Raw genomic sequence first — 13207 nt, forward strand, 5'->3', positions numbered from 1 at the left:
AATCACATGCCTACCTTTATCATCTTCTCTTTATCATGTTCTCTTTCCCACCTTACTGAGACCTTTGATTCCCTCTTAAATTGTATGAGCAATAATAGGAATGCTAGCTCAAAATGTCCTTGTTTACTTTTACTTTTCTTCTAACATATTCCTAAATTCTTGGAATCCCCCAATAGGCTTCTGGAGAGAAGCAGAGGACCAAAAAAAAAAAAAAAAAAAATCCATTGTGCAAATGACCTTCCATATATACCACTACAATCTATTCCAATTTTTATTTTCCTTTTCTATTTTTAAAGTTTCTTTTTGGACTAACTTTGTATGTTTCTAGTTAATGGTGCCTGGAGGTCCTGGTTATCATGGGGATCTTGCAGTGAGACATGTGGTAAAGGTACTCAGAACAGAATAAGGCTGTGCGATAATCCTCCTCCATCATTTGATGGTTCTTACTGTGATGGGTCTGATGTACAGATGCAGGTTTGCAATGTAATCTGAGTTTATAGAAAATACTGAAATCTGTTTTTTGTCCTATTCTGTTCAATTGGGTACGATTCTTGCAGTTTTCTTGCAGAGGCTACTAGCCCAAGTCACCCAGTTGGCTTTGTACTTAAGGCAATACTAGGATTCATGGTCTTCCTTTTTTTTTTTTTTTTAGCCTGATGCTTTAACCATTACAACAAACTGGCTCTCACTTAAAAGTAGTGTCTTCTAAATAGAGGGTGAGACAGAAATGAAGGGAAATCGACTAAATTGAATTTATAATGAAGGGGGAAGGAAAGGGAAAGAGAAAATTTAGCATGTAAGACGGTTAAATACACCCGCTGGGGATGTGCTCAGGTAACAAATTATTGAACAAAGAGAGTTATAATTTCTCTCCTCCATATTCTTTAAAAGAAATACATAGTTCTCAGTTAATGGTTAATGGTTCAGCTTATAGACGAGGAAGTCAGCCAAACTAGTAGCAGCCAATCTATGACAAATATAAATTTTGGTTTTGTAAGATGTAGGAGGGTGAGCCTTTCTTCATATATGGAATATTCATATTCTTAAATACTGCTTAGTAGCAATAGCACTTAGACTTATATACTGCTTCATAGTGCTTTTCAGCCCTCTTTAAGTAGCATATTGCCCCCAACAATCTGTCTCCTCATTTTACCGACCTCAGAAGGATGGAAGGCTGAGTCAACTTTGAACCAGTCAACTTTAAGCAGTGAACAATGAGGTAGCATGCAGTACTGCATTCTAACCACTGCACCACTTTGGCTCTTTAATCAACTGCTCTAATTTGTAGATTTTTTGGACATCAGATTTAGTTACACAGAATTTGCATAGCAAGTATATTTGCTATTTCTGATCTGAAAATTAGTTTATATTACAGTGATATGTCTTTTCATTTAATTAGTGAATGGAAAATGGACTTCCTGGTCTAGCTGGAGTGCCTGTACCATGTCTTGTGGAGGAGGTGCCCAACAGAGAACAAGAGATTGCTCAGACCCACCTCCAAAGAATGGTGGACTCAGATGTGAAGGGAATGATCTTCAGGTTGGCTTTTGCAACACTGACCTCTGCCCCAGTAAGTGCATAGGGCCAATTTGATGTATACTAAAAAAGATTCCATCTTGTGGGAGACTAAAAAACTGGATTGGAGTCTGGTCTAGGAAAACTATGTTACTCTCCAAGTAAGGGGGTATAGGAGCTATTTCAATTAGTTATTTCCAAATGTGTTTCATTGTCTTCATTTAAAAATAGGCTGACAATAAACATACAATTGATACATTTTATTGTTATTAATTCTTGTACCTTTCAATGTAAAAAAAAATACTGATTGGAAAAATGTCCTGTTCCCAAAGCACATGGAAACTGGGGCCCGTGGAGCAACTGGGGGACTTGCAGTCGAACATGTAACGGTGGTCATACGAGAAGATATCGGATTTGTGACAATCCTCATCCACTTAACGGAGGAAGAGCCTGTGTGGGGGCTGATACACAGACCCAGAGGTGTCGTGGCGAGCTATGTCCTGGTGAGTTAGATTGAGATAGACCAACAGACAGATAGGGAGGAAACTAGGTATCTGTAAAACACTGAAGTTGTTTCTAACAATAACATACCAGAACTGAGGACCTGTCTCAAGAAGACTGTGCACATTCATGGGAATAAATCAGCAGTTCTGGCATTGGTGAAGGATCTATTGGTTGCTTCTTCTTTTGTACCAATCTACTGTACATATCACTGTAATAGTTCTTGAGTGCAGCTCTGCTCCCAGGTGAAATAACGGTGCAAAGAGGAACAGACCGTACTCAATGAGTAGTCCTCAATGGTACAACATCCACATGGAGAGAAGTAAGCAGTGGGATACCACAAGGTTCCGTCTTAGGCTCAGTACTCTTCAATATATTCATTAATGACTTAGATGAGGGAATAAAAGGGGATTTCATCAAATCTGCAGATGGCAGGAATAGCCAGACTGGCAGGAATAGCCAATACTTCAGAAGACAAGCTCAGGATTCAAAAAAATATTGACAAACTTAAACAATGGCCCCTTACCAACAAAATGAATTTTAATGTGGAGAAAAACAAAGTTTTACATTTAGGCAGGAAAATTCAAAGGTATATATTACAGATTGCGCAAGACCTGGCTCAAAAACAATAACTGTGAGAGGGACCTTGGAGTCCTAGTGGACGATCACTTGAATATGAGCCAACAGGGTGCAAAAGCAGCCAAAAAAGCTAATACAATCCTGGGCTGTATAAACAGAGGCATAGAATTAAGATCATGCAAAGTATTAGTAGCGCTTTCTAAAACCCTAATAAGACCACACCTGAAATACTGCAACCGGTTTTGGTCATCATACTACAAAAAAAATGTTGAGACTTTGGAAAAAGTTCAGAGAAGAGCAACTCAGATGATCAAAGGCCTGGAGACTAAAACATATAAAGAACAGCTACAGGACTTGGGTTTGGCTAGTCTAAAGAAAAGAAGAAATAGGAGTGACATGATAGCAATATTTCAGTATTTGAGGGGCTGCCACAAAGAAGAGGGGGTCAAACTATTCTCCAAAGTATTAGAGGGCAGGACAAGAAACAATGGTTGGAAATTGATTAAAGAAAGAAGCAACCTGGAATTAAAGAGAAACTTCCTAACAGTGAGGACAATTAATTAGCTGACGTGGCGCAGCAGTTAGAGTGCAGTACTGCAGGCCACTTTAGCTGACTGTGTTCAGCAGGTCAGCGGTTCAAATCTCACTGGCTCAAGGTTGACTCAGCCTTCCATCCTTCCGGGGTAGGTAAAATGAGAACCCAGATTGTTGGGGGCAATGTAAATATATACATTGCTTATTGGTGTACACCGCTTAGAGAGTGCTCGCACTTAAAGCGGTATATAAGTCTCATAAATAAATAAATAAATAAATAAATAAATAACCAGTGGAGCAGCTTGCCTTCAGAAATCATGGGTGCTCCATCAGTGGAGATTTTTAAGAAGAGATTAGTCTGAAATGATATAGGTTCTCCAGCTTGAGCAGGGGGTTGGACTAGAAGACTTCCAAGGTCCCTTTCAGCTCTATTCTATTCTACTAGAGATTAAGGTCTTAATCCCCTTTGCACTGACAACTTTGCTTTATAAGCATGGAGGCACTTTGCACCCCAACTGAGGAATTAAAAAATCAACTTATTTGTCCTCCTTTGGGGATGAATGAGTTCAAGCCAATTTTTAGAGACTGACCTGCTGTACCTGCTGCTTAACTTGCAAACATCCATCATATATCTTCTTGATTACTATTTTACTACACAAAGTAGAATTTTAGTAATGTTCTGAAATAGATATTAAAGATTGTGAGCAGAGTTCCATCCCATTCTTCAACTTCCTTTCCTTGCTCATTCTTGCTCTATCCTGCTATTTCAATCATAGATTTCATTTGATCTCCATTTATCTATCATTTAATTATTGATAGCCCTTTCATTCATTAAAATGGATGTAAACAGCATAGCAATAATTAGCAGTAATAATTTCTGTTATCATATTGTATGGTATCATATGCATGGTATCATATGGTAATGCATTTGTCATTATCAAAAAAAAACCAAACTTCTGAGAAGTATTAATGAAAGATTGTTATTTTTTTTATTTTACTTCTGTACTGGTTTGCAGTGAATGGAAACTGGGGTCCATGGCAGCCTTGGAGTGCATGTTCAGCTTCTTGTGGTGCTGGGGAAAAGATCCGATCACGATTGTGCAACAATCCACCTGTCTCTAACAATGGACGTCTTTGTCCTGGAGATGAGGCGCAAATATCCAGGTGTAACATTCAGGCTTGTCCAGGTACCTGTGCATACCCAAGTTTATGTCTCAAATGCTGGAGAGAAGGAGAAACACTTTATGTTATGGGCAACTCACAAATCATTATTGGTGCTACTTTCCAAATAAGAAGAAAGTATATTCCGAATCCTAATCTGACAATAATTTTTCATAAATAAAACTAGATATCAAAGTTTTCCTATATGAATTACTACTAAATTGACAGTAAACTACATTGTCATAATAGACATTTGCTTTAATGAGTCTTTACTCTTGGATTTAAATGGCATGAGGTGGAGAGGTTAATGATTATTGGAACTGTAGCAGCTTTAAGAGAAAATGTACACGTTTCTTAGGCAAATGACAATTTGAGATGGAAGGTGCTATTGTCAATCTTGTCTTTTATTGTAATGAAGGCTGATCCTATCTATTCGCTGAATGCATTCAACACTATTATAATCAGCAATGATACATGTTGAAATTTGTAATGTAAATCCTTTACTATTTAGGACTTTAGAGCTGGACTATATTCTAAATAATGCAGAGCTGGTGTGATTGCATGTTTCCTTCCATTATCTTTTTTTTTCATATTTTCAATAACAACAAAAATCATCTTGCACATTAACACATATTGGAAGACAGTTACCATGTTACTCTTTAAAATACAGAAAAGGAAGAGGGAATAAAGAGACATAGCATCAGCTCTACTTCTCTTGAATTTGATGTTCAAATGAGAACATAGAAGGGAATGGGAATAGCTAAGAAAAGTCCATATCTATAAAAGATCCTTTACCCGAAGGCAAATATAGTAGAAAGAATTAAGTTTTATTAAGTTTGATAAGTTTTATCAAAACTGCCAAAATGTTTGAACTATTGGCACCTTAAGAATTCTGAAAAATAGAAAGATAAATATTCATATAAGGCTGCCATGGTGGGCAAAGCCAAACACAAGAGAGAGTTTTGTAGATAATGAATTAATGAACTAAATTAGCAAATGCTGAGTGATTGCTCCTGGGGAAATTACAGGGTTATTTTCCTCTGAGCCTATGGTTACAACATTTTCACCAACCAACCACTCAATACCTAATCTTGTTTTATGTATGTTTCTGTTTAAAGAAACCTTATTTAATATACCTAATTTTAGCACAAAAATGCAAAGAATGTGAATTAAACAGATGGTGAAAAGAACACTAGTTTATAGTACTAAAGCTGAAACAGGAAGACAGCATCATCTTGTTCAACCTCAGTTGGGAACATGTGAGCCGGTTAACTAAATTTGTTATCACCCTGTGCATGTCTGTGAGTGATTACAAAAGCATCGTTTTTTTGCGGTTACAAATACATTTTAGCAAGGAGGTGAATTCACAAACATGGAATGTGTGGATAATGAGAATTGGAGTGCATATTTCTTTCTCTTGTTCAGGATCAGTAAACACCCTCCCACACACACACACAGGTTTCCAGCAAATAGGATTGACTTATTAGATCATTCCTGTTCTGTGTAATATATCTCTTTCTGGGTTGCTCTTTTTTCTCTCCATATGACTTCCACGCATAAATAGTTTCTATCTTTCTTGGCATCTTTAATGGTTCCAATTCTTTTCTCTTTTTGCTTCAGTTTTCAGCTTGCACCAAAGCATACTGAAGAAGAAAGGAAAGGAAGATAGTTGCAGGCCCAAACTCTGATGTTTTCTAGCTGTCAAAGGCAGTGATATTTTAATCTTTTAATTGGGCTAAGTATTGTTACTTACTTACTAGCAAATACAAGTAGTCCTTATTTAGCAACTGCATCATTTAAAGGCTGAAAAAGTAGTTTTGTGACCAATGTACCCATTTATGATAGTTGTAGATCTGTAAAGCAAAGGAGAACAAAAGTAAGATCATGTGCACAAATGTTGTTTCACTTAGTGACCACTTTGCTTTCCCACCAAGTTGCTAGTCCTATTGTGGTCACTAAATGAGGACTACCTGTATTATGTTACTGACTCAGTGGATAGCTTTATTCGGGACACATTTTAAGCTCCTGGACAGAAAGACACTAGAGCACCTGACTTCTAATACTGCAGCAGATCCTTGATATTTATTGGTATTATAAGCACTTGGACTAGTATATTCTATTTTCATAATTATAGCAGAGATATACTGAATTTTAGAATTAGTTCTGTTATGTCCCGAGCCTTGCAAATGGCTCGGGGCGTTTGCAGGCGGTCCTGGGCAGGTGCAAAGCTGCCCGGGACCAGACAGGCTGTCGCCAGCGCCGTGCGCATGCGCGGGTGCTGGCGTGGGAAAAGTATCGCATTGACCCGGGAAATGTCTATATAAGAAGCTGAGAGGTTTTGGGAGCTGCTGAAGCCATCTACTTGTAAGCTGAACGCAGAATAAAGAAAACTGAGAACTACAACTGCTTCTTGTGTCTTACATTTCCGCGAAGGACTCAACACTGGCGACGAGGGTGGGATGCCTTACATCGCCTGGAAAGGAAGAAGTGTAAGCTTACCCAAGTGAGTCCTGAGCGGCGGAACGATGTCGACTCGGCAGCTACTCGCCAATCCAGTGCGCATTCGGGGGTAGGCTGGCTGATAGACCCGTCTCCTGAAGATGGCAAAGGTTGGAAGGCTTTCAGAGTTCAACGTCTCACATCCAGAGCGGTGGGAGTCCTACGTAGGCAAACCAAGTGAGGGAAGAGAGCTTGAAGGCTGCCACCCTGCTTTGTGTTTGCGGTCAAGATGCCTTCGAAATCGCAGAAAACCTTGCAGCACCTGTTCCAGTAGAGTCTGTCAGCTACGCAGATCTGAAGAAGCTACTGAAGGAGCACTTCCAGCCCAAGATGTCCGTCATCGCATGGCGCCACACCTTCGAGCAGAGGGATCAACGATCCGGTGAGTCGGCCAAAGAATACATCGCCGCATTAAGGAAGGCCGCCAAGCACTGCGAGTTCAAGGACCTCGAAGAACGACTGAGGGACCGATTCGTGTGCGGGTTAAGGCATCGAGATCTACAACAGAGACTTTTCGCTAAAGAAGAATTGTCCTTCCAAGATGCCTTAAGAGAAGTCACCGCAGAAGAAGCAGCAGGCGGCGCCGTCAAGAACATGCGGCCGATCAGAAACAGTCCAGAGGTTGCATCCGTGCACCAGGAAGACGTCCAGGGGAACTCCGAGGAGGATCCGGACGAGGAAGTCGACCGTCTCCACCCCACGAAGGAAGGAAATCAGAAGGGAAGCTCTTCAGCTCCACTCAAGTGCATCGGCTGTGGAGGTCGCCACAGGAGAACCGACTGCAAGTTCCGCTCCGCTACCTGCCGGGCATGCGGCAAACAAGGACACATTGCAGCTGTGTGTCTGGGCCGACGAAAGGTACAACCTCAGGAAGAACTGCACCTGAAAGGTACCAGGGTCCCCAGCCAGAATAGGGTAGGGTTTTGCGCTTCGCGAAGAAGCATCCTTAGGACAGGCACACACAAGCCCATTAAGAAAAAACTGTCACTCAAGGTGAAGCTACAAGGGGTTCCATTAACTATGGAACTAGACACAGGGTCTGCCCTTTCAATCATCTCCTTGCATACATTTAGGAAGATTTGTTCCGGAAGTGGAACTCAGGCCAAGTTAAGGCCTTCTGACATTGTGTTAACAGATTTTCAAAATTCAAGAGTGTGTGTTAAGGGGGAGGCCACCCTTAACGTGCAATACAAGAATTTTGAAGGTCCACTAGACTTATTAGTAGTAGGGGGTGAACGAACGAGTCTCATAGGACTCGATTGGTTTGAGGCCCTGGGGATACACGTCACAGGACTCAACAGCTTACAAACACTCGACCTACAGGAAGTCTGCAAAGAATTTGCAGATGTTTTCAGCCCCCAGCTGGGCACATTCAAAGGACCCCCTGTGTCCTTAAAGCTAGACCCCACTGTCACTCCCATTAGAATTAAAGCAAGAAGGGTCCCTTTTGCTTTAAAGAGTAAAATTGACACTGAGTTAGACAAACTGATCCAACAGGGAATTCTAGAACCTGTTGATTCCAGTCCTTGGGAGACCCCCATTGTCACGCCTCTAAAGGCAAATGGGGACATTCGCATTTGTGCTGATTACAAATGCACTCTTAATAAGGCATTGCAGCAACATGCCTATCCTGTTCCTGTGGTCAGTCATATTCTGGCCTCCCTCAAGGGGGGCGCGTTTTTGCAAAGCTTGACCTAGCTCAAGCGTATCAACAGCTGCCTGTTGATGATGCTGCTGCTATAGCTCAGACTATTGTGACCCACAGGGGAGCCTTTAAGGTAAAAAGGCTACAGTTTGGAGTGAATGTCGCTCCTGGGATTTTCCAAAGCGTAATGGAAAACATACTACGGGGCATACCGGGGGTTTGCCCTACTTTGATGATGTCTTAATTGCAGGAGACTCCACACACATTCTAGCTGAAAGGCTAAGGCTGTTCTGTTAAGATTCAGGAAAACAGGCCTCAAGCTCAAAAAAGACAAATGCAAGATTGGGGTGCCTTCTACTGAATTTCTGGGGTTCAAAATTGACGCTGCTGGAATTCACCCTGCTGAATCCAAACTAACTGCTATTTTAGAAGCACCTAGGCCAAAGTCTAAGGCCGAACTTCAGGCCTTCCTGGGCCTCCTGAATTTCTACAATTCCTTCCTTCCACATAAAGCCAGTGTGGCTGAGCCTCTTCACAGGCTACTAGACAAGCAAGCAGTGTGGCACTGGTCACAAACACATGAGGCTTGTTTTAACAAAGTCAAGGCCTTGCTCACTTCTAACAGTGTACTTGCACATTTCAACGAGTCCCTTCCTGTGTGCATCGCTTGTGATGCGTCCCCTTACGGGGTAGGAGCTGTCCTGAGTCACCTCAGGTCTGATGGAACTCAGGTTCCTGTTGCATATTACTCCAGAACATTGTCTTCTGCTGAGTGCAACTACGCTCAGATAGACAGGGAGGCTCTGGCTGTTGTTGCTGGAATTAAAAAATTCCATGATTTTCTATATGGCAGGCATTTCACGGTCTTCACTGACCATAAGCCTCTGCTGGGACTGTTTACCACACGTAAGCAGACTCCCCAGATCATTTCCCCCAGAATGCTTAGGTGGTCTATTTTTTTGTCTGCATATGATTTTTCTTTACTCCACAAGCCTGGGAAAGAAATGGGCCATGCTGATGGCCTCAGTAGATTGACTCTGCCAGTAGTAGAAGCTGACCCTGCGCCAGCTGTCAACATTCTATCAATCCAAGCCTTGCCCGAGCTCCCTCTAGTGCCAGGGATGTTGCCGCTGAAACAGGTACAGATCACACACTTTCACGTGTCCGTTCCTGGGTTTTGTCTGGTTGGCCTGAGCACTGCCCTAGTCCTGAGTTTCAGAGTTTCTGGTCCAAAAGGAACGAGCTGTCCCTTTCTCAGGGTTGTCTGCTTTGGGGAAACAGAGTTGTCATTCCCACCTCAATGAGGACTAGGGTCTTAGAATCCCTCCACGAGGGTCATCCTGGCATTGTTCGTATGAAGGCTCTTGCGCGCAGCCACTTGTGGTGGCCTGGTTTAGATAAAGATATTGAGGCTAAGGTGCATGCATGCCACCTGTGCCAACGATCTTGCCCAGAGATGCCCCAAGCTCCCGTGCATAAATGGGAGGAAACGCAGTCCCCATGGTCTAGGGTGCACATTGACTACGCTGGGCCCTTTCAGGGCCAGTTCTTCTTGGTCCTTGTTGACAGCCATTCAAAATGGCTTGAGGTTGTACCTGTCTCATCCACCACCACTGCAAAGACTATTCAGGTACTGAGGGGGATTTTTGCTGCACACGGGCTTCCAGATGTCATTGTGTCTGACAACGGCCCTCAATTCACTTCCTCCGAATTCCAAGCTTTCTTACAGGCTAACATGATTCGTCATGCCACGTCTGCACCCTTCCACCCGTCCACCAACGGTATGGCTGAACGTATGGTGCGCATCACGAAGGACGCATTGAAAAGACTCACCTATGGGGACTGGCATCACAGGTTGGCTGACTTTCTCCTTTCTTATCGCACCACACCGTCTACTTCTACAGGGAGAAGCCCAGCTGAACTTCGTTGGGGGCGTCAACTTACTACTAAACTTGACCGGTTGCATCCGGACAGACTGCCTTCATCTACCTCACATCCTAGGGCACCTAGACAACTACTTGTGGGTGCCCCGGTTTGGGCTCGCAATTACGGGCCTGGTCATACATGGGTCCCCGCTTCTATTTCCAGGGTCACAGGTCCTCTCTCCTACGAGGTAGCCCTGGACAACGGTCATGTCCTGCGTCGGCACATCGACCAACTTCGCCCTAGGCGGGACCTTTCAGATGAGACTCCTGGGTCTTTTCCAGGGGGGGGACCCTTTGGAGCAAAGGGAAGGGCATGAGTTGCTGCCCATCTCCACTGATGGAGCCACTGACGGCCCATTTCAAGCTTCTGCAAGTGCTCCGAAAAGGAATTCATGGAGCTTACCCACACAACAGGCACTCACGCCTACTCCAGCCAGGGAGTCACCCCGGGGCATACTCACTTTCCACACACATCACACAACACTCCAGTCACGGAGGATACCCGGGAGCATCCCAACAAATCATTCCCCGAAAGAGAGCTGGCACACAATCCCCAGAGTTGGCCTGACCTTACCCTAATCCTACAGGGGGTCAAACTTACAGGGAGGTGGTCGAGGAACCAAGTCCCGACCGCAACACCTCTAGCCCAAATCAGGGAGTAACTGAGTTTTGGGAAGGTACAGAGACCCACACGAGCCCGGACACAGAACGGGGCTTAGGGATTGGACAGCCTCCTGACAGGTCTTGGACGGACCTAGGAGGTTCTATAGAGACGCCCAGCAGTGGCTATCACTTCAAGGGGCCCGAGGGCCTACAGCTAGGCAGGTCAACCAGGTCACAAAGTGACAGAAGCCCTGGCCTGACGAGCCCGGTGGGCGAGCAAGCAGGCCAGGCATCGGGGCAAAGTCCTTGGAAGGCACCAAGGCATGATAAGGGGAACAGGCTCTTGTCACCCCTCAGTCAGGGAACACCTGTCAGAAACCCAGAGCTGAGAAGGTCACAGAGAGCAAGGAAGTCTCCTAAATACTTAGAGGATTACATAACACTGCTGGCTAAACAAAAGCCAGGTAACGATAGGAGCACTGAGAAGCAGAACACTGCATAAAATAATGAGTATATGTTGGTAGTAGTTTTAGCCCGGGGGAAAGGGGTGTTATGTCCCGAGCCTTGCAAACGGCTCGGGGCGTTTGCAGGCGGTCCCGGGCAGGTGCAAAGCTGCCCGGGACCAGACAGGCTGTCGCCAGCGCCGTGCGCATGCGCGGGTGCTGGCGTGGGAAAAGTATCGCATTGACCCGGGAAATGTCTATATAAGAAGCTGAGAGGTTTTGGGAGCTGCTGAAGCCATCTACTTGTAAGCTGAACGCAGAATAAAGAAAACTGAGAACTACAACTGCTTCTCGTGTCTTACATTTCCGCGAAGGACTCAACAAGTTCTCTCACTGCAGATCTGCTATCCTTTGCTTCACTAGAAGACCAATTTTTGAGGTTAATATGTTCAGCTAAACTCAAAGAAGAATTTGGAAAATATTCAATGCTCCTGGCAAAATTTTGCATATTAATCTAAATGTTATTTATTATTTCTTTTTTAGTACAGCCACACAGAAAGTGTTAGAAAGTTATTTAAAATGCTGTGTAATCCAAGTGAAGTTACTTGTTGATCCCCCTCATTTGAAATAACACAAATTTACAAAAATCTGATGAGGTTTGAAAAAACAGAGATGTCTCTTTTGTGGTCAATGTTTGGAATGTTTTTTCCTTAAAATGTGGCAAAAAAACACAATGTGGTTTTACTTGTCAGAACGATTAATATACTTTGGTGTTTTGGCTAATTTCCTACTCAAATAATGGCATAAACCCCTGTCTGAATTCCTTTAGGAATACTCTGCTTTCTTTCCTGCCACATTTTGTTATGTTGGAACTAGTAAGCAGTGTTAAACAAGAGTCTCTTTTCACCTACAGGACTTTGCACCTTGTAAAATGATATCCCTCTAGAGATACCTGATCTGGTAGAATGATTATGTCTGAGAGATGTGCTATTTAATTGTATAGTTTGCTAATAGAGAGAGCACTGTGGACTCACACCAGCACTTGACACCTAAACCCATATTTTATTTAATTTTTAAAAATAGCATATGTCAGTGTAAGAGATTTCCCAGGCAGGCATATTACCAAACATAAGAAGATGTCCAGTAAAAAAAAAAGTCTCTCTAATCCAGCATTCATGATACCTATGGGAAATCCATAAATGCACTAACACAGAGTTTCTCAATCTTGGCAACTTTTAAGATCTGTGGACTTCAACTCCCAGAATTCCCCAGCCAGCTGAAGTGTATGTCCACAGATCTTAAAGTTGCCAAGGTTGAGAAACACTGCTTATTGATATTATTACTTGACCATTGATAGCAGTTCTCTCCATGAATTTGTCCAATTGCTTTTTTTAAACCATCATTAGAAAATGATTTCTAGAATTTAGTAGTGTATTTTGGAGAAAATTGCTTCCTTTGGCCTTCCTTTTCTTTTCCCCGCAGGTGGACCCTCACATGCTAGAGGAAGCGTCATTGGACATATTAATGATGTTGAGTTTGGAATCGCTTTCCTGAATGCTACCATAATAGATGGTCCAGATGAGGATATTACAAGTGTAGAAGCCAAAATTACAAATATCCCTCGGAATCTTGGTACAACTGTTCCTTTTATGCATTAAGATTTTATTTAGACTCATCAGATTTACACCATCTGTTTTAGTAGTAATATTATAAATCAAAATGAAAGGTCTATGTTTATCATGGCTATAACAGTGGATATCATCAAGTTTTCATTAAGTATAGAGCACATCTTATTTTTCCAA

General features: G+C 42.8%; 1 protein-coding gene across 10 annotated transcripts in view; it reads left to right on the forward strand.

Annotated features, from left to right (window-relative positions):
• Positions 1-13207, forward strand: part of HMCN1 (hemicentin 1) — a 433480-nt gene that overhangs the window by 387304 nt on the left and 32969 nt on the right. For 8 of the 10 annotated variants that reach the window (XM_039357629.1, XM_039357620.1, XM_039357628.1 and 5 more), the window contains 4 exons: positions 1400-1570; positions 1848-2018; positions 4146-4316; positions 12888-13037. In XM_039357629.1, the coding sequence (XP_039213563.1) occupies positions 1400-1570; positions 1848-2018; positions 4146-4316; positions 12888-13037 (663 nt within the window). The remainder of the gene's footprint in view (positions 1-1399; positions 1571-1847; positions 2019-4145; positions 4317-12887; positions 13038-13207) is intronic. The other 2 variants (XM_039357627.1, XM_039357630.1) reach the window with 2 other exon arrangements.

The sequence above is a fragment of the Crotalus tigris genome, unplaced genomic scaffold (assembly GCF_016545835.1).
Source record: "Crotalus tigris isolate CLP2741 ecotype Arizona unplaced genomic scaffold, ASM1654583v1 scf7180000018938.1368258, whole genome shotgun sequence".
Lineage (NCBI taxonomy): Eukaryota > Metazoa > Chordata > Lepidosauria > Squamata > Viperidae > Crotalus > Crotalus tigris.